The sequence below is a fragment of the Limulus polyphemus genome, unplaced genomic scaffold (genome assembly GCF_000517525.1).
Source record: "Limulus polyphemus unplaced genomic scaffold, Limulus_polyphemus-2.1.2 Scaffold3626, whole genome shotgun sequence".
Lineage (NCBI taxonomy): Eukaryota > Metazoa > Arthropoda > Merostomata > Xiphosura > Limulidae > Limulus > Limulus polyphemus.
This window is the reverse complement of record NW_013669236.1, coordinates 1-7,842: the sequence shown is the minus strand read 5'-3', so window position 1 is coordinate 7,842 and position 7,842 is coordinate 1. Positions and strand designations below refer to the sequence as shown.

Below are 7,842 nucleotides of genomic sequence, written 5' to 3'. Positions count from 1 at the left end.
AATAATAATCCTGTATTGCGTTCAAATAATGATTTTAATAATCCCTAAGTACATATATATCAGTGGTGTAAGAAGGAGTTGTAGAGTGGGGATGCTTTGCTAAACATACAGATTTTACAATGAGAGAGTAAAAGTGTAAGAAGCTGCTAAAAGCAGCTCTCGTGGTGCCAAAGACAGTTCAATTTAGGGACGTCTGGGGGCATGTCTCCCACAAAATTAATATAATAATATAATTTACAATTGCTATATAAGTCAAATATCTAAAAGTGGGGTGCTACGGCACTCCCGGTTCATATAAAACGTTTGACTACTGATTACAACCTTCAGGCATTGAGAAACACAAATCAACGTGTGCTCATACACAATTGTTACAACACTGTCCTTTGACCAGGTTGTTAGAAGTTAATGTCGTTCAAGGCTGCGTGTAGCAGTTCAATGTTGACATGTAAGTGTATGTTCGCATCAAGGAATGTCTTTATGTACATGATACGAACAAAACACATTCACTGAAATTTTGCAATATTTATCTGATTATTTCCTGCATAAAGATATATTCAGTTTCTAATTAAGTTATAGAACGCTTAAATCTATAATATTTACATTTAATACGTACAAAACACATAAAAAAATATCGGCTATTTGCTTCTAATTAGACATGTTTCTTATTAGTTATTTAATTTGTTTATTAGTATTGTAAATCTATCAATGTTATGTTTGGAGTTGTGCGTAGTATCTATTAGCTGAAACACAGCCGAAGACCAATAAAAACGTTAAAAAAAGACCAACAAAAAATAAAGTCAAGGTCTATGCGCCACTAGTTGCGTAAGTGGATTTTCATATTTCGTAAATTATAAATATACATGTGATACTCATACACTCACATTATATGAATGCAACTAATTTTTAAATATAAATTTAATTAGCGTATTTAAGTTTATGCAAGACTGCATTAGGGTGGTAAAGGTAATTAAGATGGTTGATAAAATTGTTCAGTCACGTGACTGCTGGTAATTAATTCTCGCGCCTTTCCCAAGAGATCAGCTGAGTTCGAACGAACAGACGTATTTTATAAGATTAAGTGTAAAGGTGACGGATTAACGTTTATGTAGTGTTTGGTAAGTTATCATTAATTTAAAGCCTATTTATTGCAAGTTCTTGGATAAGAGATATATTTAATGTAAATGCGTTCTGTACTCATTATAACAAAGGCTATATTTTAAAGTGAAACAATTATTATTAATATTATTAACATATCTGTTAAGTTTTATAACTATTGCAACAGTACAGTACAAAGATCATAACATAACGTTAACTAGGTTATGTAATAACTAAATTGTAAGTGTAATGACATGATATGTATGTTATCCGTTAAAAAGATGGCTTTCCAAACTCCAGGCACTTGTAGAATTTTTTGGTTTTTAACGGTGGTAAACCTCTTAATAAATTAGCATGGATTAGGTTATATCGATATTAAAATTCTGAGGTCTTTATTTAGCAAAATATTCATACGATTGATAATAACAAAGTAAAAGAAATGAAAAAAATGCCTAAGCTGTATACTAATCTATAAAAAATACACTTTTTTATAGAGCTAATGTCATGTTAGGGGGAATAAATATATTAGCTTATTAAAGTTCTGGAGTGTCTGGAGACAAGACATACTCAGTTACTTTTGAATACTGAGTTTGGACTGATAGTTTTGGCAGTGTAACCTTCTCATGAGGTCCAGGAACCAGTATATACATATATATATACTCATCTCAGAAGCTCCAGGAATCAATATACCCATCTCAAGAGGCTCTAGGATTAGTTGAACCTCTTTTTCTTTTATTTTTTCTCTTGCAGGATATACATTTTTTGTTGTTTTTTCCTCATTGGGTTCAGAAACTGATATACCTTGTTTTCTTCTTGTTCTTTTCCTCACTGGGTCCAGAAATTGGTATACATTGTTGTTGTTGTTTTTTCCTGGATATTCAGGAGTCAATTTAAACTTTCAATTGTTTTTTGTTTTTTTTTTGCAAGGTTCAGGAATAGTTTATCAGTTGAAAGTATTGGTGATGAGGACCTGGACTGATTTCTCTTTATAGTTTTTTCCTTAATGCACATAGATTAGTAGGTTTGAGTGAATGTGTATGGAGTTGGTCCACATATTGGAAAAATGATATTCGCTATAGATCAAAATATATGTAATTTATCTTCATGAAATGGGGCAAGCTTTTATTACACAAAATATCAAGTGTTACTAAAGGTTTTTCACTAAATAAATGTCTGAAATGAAGTCAGTTTGATGGTAAGGTGTGTTCACGTGTAAAGTAAAGACTGTCCACTTGTGTGTTGAATATACAAGACTGTTTAGTTTAAGAGTTATTATTTAGTTTATTTAGTGATTTAATATTTAATGATTATTTAGTTTTCATAACAAGAGTTTTAAAAGTTAATTATTTTAAAAGTGATAATTATTACAAGTTTTGTAATAAATAAATCAGCAATAAAATAATATTAAATGTAATCAGTTTCTTATAGATAGTAAATTAGCTAGTACAATAGATTTGTTAGTTGTCATTTCTGTTACTGTTCCAGTGCTGTATTTGAGAGTAGGAACCTTTTTTCATATAAATTACAGTTTGCAGTGTTTTAAAATATATAAATTAAGGACTCTTATATTACTAAACATTTAATAATTTCCAAATCATGAAGTAAAAATTCAATAAAAGTCTATGCTTAGGACTTTGTTATGGATTTGAAAGTAGAGGACAACACCCCACTTTTGTTGAGCAGCAGCAACAAATATGATTCGATGGAGAAAAGTTCTGAAGGACCATTGTTAGGATCTAACTCTGTTGAAAAGGTGCAGCGAGGATTGTATCCACAGCCTGTACAAAGGTACTTAGTTCAATTAGAGAGGGAAAACTTTATAAATATTTGAATGATAAGGGCTGAATTTGAGTTTTTTAAATAGTTTAATGGATAGGACAGCCTAGATGGATTAACAGGTCCTTTGTTGTCCTTAAATGTTATTTAGAACTTTAGTGAGTATTTAACCTTGTGACTAGTATTTATGTTGTGCATGTGAGAGGAAAAAGTTTGTACACATTTGAAGAAAGCTTTTTTTCAGTAGAGAAGTTTTTAGAAGCAGTGCAAAGTAAAAAAAAAGTCAAACTGATAAACTAACAGTATCACAAATGGCACTATTCAATCCAAAACTTTTATTTTCAAAAAGTATCTCTTCTTCTTACAATAAATTTTAAGTTATACGTGGAGGACATCAGGACTTCATACCTTTCAGAAGTTGAGGCTAGGTTACTGCTTGTATATTAACTTTAACAGTTTAAAATGTTACCTCAACAGTAAAGTTTGTATTTTCAAATATTAATTAACAGCCAGAGTTTTGTATTTTTTTCAAAACAGAAGACCATTCCATTACCCTTCGGCAAGCAACCTTGGTAGCATTAATGAGGATCAGAGCATTGAAGTATCGGCAACTCTTTCACGACATCGTTATTACAGCAAGCTAGCAGATCCTTCTCTGGAAACACTGGTAAGTTAAACTATTTAGCTAGACTCTAAGTACATGCTTAACCTAGCTTTTATGTAATTGGGTGTTTAAAATGAACCCATTTAACTAGTACATGCTTAATCTGGCTGTTGTGTTAGTGGGTGCTAAATAGTTTAATTTTAAAATGTACTAGGCTTAACCTGACTGTTGTGCGAGTGTGTGTTTAGCCTGGTTGTAAGTAGTTTTTTGATACGACTGAAGCAAGGTTTGTTTTTAGATAGAACTGAGAGTTTGAGAACCATATGTTTAATGCGAGTTCTGTAGTAGATGTAGTGAATAAAGTGTTAAATTAGTTGGTCATTTTTAAGTTCTTATAACTATATGACTGTCTTTAATCTCTTTTTCTCTTTTGAGATTTTTCAACAAGTTACTCTTTAAACTGTAACTGTCTTGTGGTCTTATCTAGGATCATAGCTCTAAAAAAGTGGGTTTTGATACCCATGTTTTGATACCTGGGACCCTGGGGGGGGGGCAAGAAGGAAAGAAGAGAAAAAGAAACACACACACACACACACACACACACACACACACACTGGAAGTATCTTACACATGATAAAAAAAGAACAAAAAAAAACAATTGTGCCTTTCATAATGTCTGACAACAAGTGAAGAATATATTATATCGTGCATCACAGGGCTGAAAAATGGACCTAAATTCTTTTTCAGTCTACTGTTTTACAGCTTGTTGATATGTATTTCAATGATATTATTCTTACCAAAATTGTTTTCATGTCTTCTGTATTATAGCAACTTTAAATATTAGTGATAGGGGTGGGGTTGGAAAAGAGGCATAAATAAAATGGTATGATTACATTTGGAAAGGTACACTTTGATCAATGGGGTAGGAATTTGAGGACTGGGGTAGCACCAGAGTCCAGATTTTCTGTGTAGGGCACTGACTGGTGTCATGAGATAATTAAATTTCATAGATGAAAGTAGATCTTTACATTGCTAGTTGTTCCTTTCATGAATTGGTCTCATTTCAACTTTTTTGACTTTTGTTTAACAAGGCTCTATTCATAAAGATGTGTCTGTAGAAGTGGAAATATCCAATGGCATTGTTATCAGTGTTTACTTAAATATTGCAAAAATGAGTGTTTTTTTTTTTTTTGGTATCGTCATACCAGTTGACCCATTTTTTTCACATTTATACCTGTCAATTTGTTTTTTTACATCGTCATACCTGTCAACCTGCAGTTATTACCATGAAAACAGATAATAGTCATTTACAGTTTTAATATACAAAGTTGCTATGCTTTATTCTTTAGGTCGTAATATGATAATTTTACAGAAATGTTTAATTTTTCAGAAAATTCCAGACCATGTGGTGCCATCATATTTCTTTTACCCTTTTCCATTTAGAAAGATTGTCGGCAAACAAAATAGCATCGTTACCATGTAAGTATTTGGCACAACAAAAGTAGGTTGGTAATAAATATATATATATATATATACAGAAATTAAAACAGGTTGAGTACACTATATTAAAAATATTTTGGAATCTTACTGTGTTGCTACAGCCATGTCTTCACATCCAGTCATGCTCCAACTGTTGAGCATGTACATCTTGAAAGTATCTCTACAGTGTAAATTCCATTGCAAAAAGCTTCCTTGTAAAGCTATCATTTTCAAAGCACTTCATGTTTTTCATAATTTTTCTGTTTATGAGTATGACAGTTTCCCAGTACTCATTACAACAGTTTGATCAGACACAAGATCATAGATGCTCTGGCTGGTAACTTGACACTGGATATAACAACTATAGATTTCTATGTAATTTGACTGTTGAAACAGGTACAGGGAACATTTGTATTCATGTGTCAGATGAATTATGGAATGATGATATGGACTTTAATGACATGGTGTGGATTCAAAATCTTTTTAATATAACTTACTGAAAAACTACAGCAAATGGAACAAACTCTTAGAAGGCTGAGAGTTTATTCTGCTTACTGTGGTTTTTCACTAGCTGCTACACTACACACAATATTGTGTTCATTTATTACAAATATAACTTGTACGGACTATGTACAATATATTTGTTACCAAAAATAAATGATATTAAGTTTACTAATAATTTAATTTCAAGATTATATTTATTATGATAGCTTTACTTTTAACAATATCACTTATTCATATAATGTAACATTAATGCAGTTGATAACACCTATATGTATGTATGTATGTATTAACCCTCTTGCTATAGGCATCTTTTTCTGTTCATGTCACAAGGTTTTAGTGAGTTATATTCAAGATCTAAGGTACTTTTCTTGTCATGGTATACAAATAAACTTGGCATAAAGATATAGCTAAAAATCCAAATTTTAATATTATGTAAGTTTTAAGTTCCTTTCTTCTCTAATTTATTTACCACCCCTCTGAGAACTATAAAATTTAATGCAAGTTACTCATTATAATGTCATCACTGCTCAGGCAAAGCATAATTTTTATAGCCTTTGATCTTTTTTAGTTACAGAGCCATAAATAGAAAATCACACTCTTGTCACACTCACCTGTCACATTCTCTCTTTCAGAAATTGCCAATAGTTCTCTCTGATGTTTAATACTATATTGTTTATAACCAATAGAAAGTCAATTTTAATCTATCAAATTACATATTATATAACATTGTTTTATGTACAGGGAATTGTCTGTCTTGTTTCCAGTTCAGCCTTTATTCCCATGGGAAACACATTAACAAGCTTAGCTGAATATTTAAAGGTTCTTGTCACATAGTTAGAAACCCAGGAAAATGTTGATAGTTATAGGACATTGTATGCTTTTTGTATGTTATTCTTGTATTCTATGTTGCATTATTTAATTTAATTAAAAATTATTTCGTGCATTAGTACCATTAGTATACAAAAGTAGGGTTAAGTCTCATTGACAGAAAAAAAAAGACCCATGTAAGTAATATATTTCTTGTTTTTCCTGTGTATTCTTTATTTATTTATTTATTATTATATTAGTAACTAAAATGTAAAAATTGGAAATTTTTAGGTTAGATTAATTAAAATTAATAATAACAATAGAAGGGTTTCGTGAGGTATACTTGCGAGCAACTCTCGAGTAGCCAATGCATTATGTAATTCGATAAAGTAATGTGAGCTAGATGTTTGCCAATTTATTTTACAGCTTCTATGGCAGGAATATTCAGTTTTATTATTAGCTACACAGTTCAAAGAGCAAAAAACAATATAATGTAAGTATAAACAGATGTACACTGTTATGAATCTAAAGCTATTTAGGATAAACAAGTGTTTCATGTTACAATTTGAAGTCGTTCTAGAAAGAAAAAGGTAATTTAGATTTAATTTGAACGTTTTTGTGTAGTTATGAGGTCGGTCAATTTTACCAACCTCGTATGGAGTTAGTGTAAAGAAAATAATAGATAAAACAGAGTTTTACTGATAAACTTTTGAAATTTATTTAGTGGGTGCTAGAGACTACACAAATGAAATTTGAAATTTTTCAGATGAATAAAGTTATTTTCAGTCTTGACATAAAATCACTTTGTGCTCAGAGCATATATTAATGGAGAAATGTATAGTGAAAATACTGATTTTCTTCTTTTTTTTTGTCTATAAATGACTTAATGCTTACTGAATGCTTGCAAAAATTCATGAATTTTTAAAAAAAAACTTGTTAAAAGTTATAGCATGGAAACTCTAAAGGTAAATTTTTAGGTCAAATCAACCAAGCCTTTAGTGAGAGAGAGTTAATAATTCATCTTGACAAGTAAAATTATTAAATTTTTTCAATTTTTATAGTAATTCACTATATATCCCCAAAAATGGTAAAGATAATAAAAATATATAATAACATATTGTTAGGACAGTTAATCAAATAACAGTTTCTTGTGTTATGTATAATTATAGTGATGTATTTTAAAACTCATTTTCTTGTGTTAGTTTCTCGATTTGGAACACGATGATGGGAACCACACTTCTTAGCATGCCCTGGGCAGTGCAACAGGTGAATATAACTCTGTGAACAAAGTTTAATTTTTCCAAGGACATGACTAGGTTCAATTGAAGCTTGGATTTATGACAAGGATTTTTTATCTTGTTTTTTTATAATTAAATATTGTATTAAAAGTATCAATCAGTCTTAGGACATTTGCAATTTTTGATTTACATCAATGACTTAGATGAAGGAATGGTCAATAAGTTGCTTAAATTTGCTGATGATGTTAAGGTATTGGGTGTTGCTAGCTGCAAAGAGGATGCTGCTGACTTACAAAAGGATTTAGATCATTTAGTGAGTTGGGTGAATAAATGGCAAAT

At 30.6% G+C, this 7,842-nt stretch overlaps 1 protein-coding gene across 3 annotated transcripts; it reads left to right on the top strand.

Annotated features, from left to right (window-relative positions):
* Positions 1–952: 952 nt before the first annotated feature.
* Positions 953–7,624, top strand: LOC106469709 (sodium-coupled neutral amino acid transporter 9-like). Of its 3 annotated transcripts, none has more exons than XM_022398281.1 (5): positions 953–1,115; positions 2,715–2,883; positions 3,409–3,538; positions 4,866–4,954; positions 7,468–7,624. In XM_022398281.1, exons 2-5 carry the CDS (start codon positions 2,735–2,737, stop codon positions 7,547–7,549), a joined length of 450 nt encoding a protein of 149 aa, XP_022253989.1. In that variant the 5' UTR covers positions 953–1,115; positions 2,715–2,734; the 3' UTR covers positions 7,550–7,624. The 3 variants fall into 3 exon arrangements, with proteins under 3 accessions (XP_022253989.1, XP_022253990.1, XP_013785674.2); XM_022398282.1 differs by having other exon boundaries at positions 955–1,115; positions 2,751–2,883; XM_013930220.2 differs by having other exon boundaries at positions 956–1,115; positions 2,726–2,883.
* Positions 7,625–7,842: the final 218 nt, after the last annotated feature.

Bases quoted from the DNA above. Each gene is read 5' to 3' on its own strand.
- LOC106469709 (XM_022398281.1), top strand. From the start codon at position 2,735: ATGGATTTGAAAGTAGAGGACAACACCCCACTTTTGTTGAGCAGCAGC. The intron at 3,539-4,865 runs GTAAGTTAAACT...TTAATTTTTCAG, and splicing joins ATCCTTCTCTGGAAACACTG to AAAATTCCAGACCATGTGGT. The intron at 4,955-7,467 runs GTAAGTATTTGG...TTCTTGTGTTAG, and splicing joins CAAAATAGCATCGTTACCAT to TTTCTCGATTTGGAACACGA.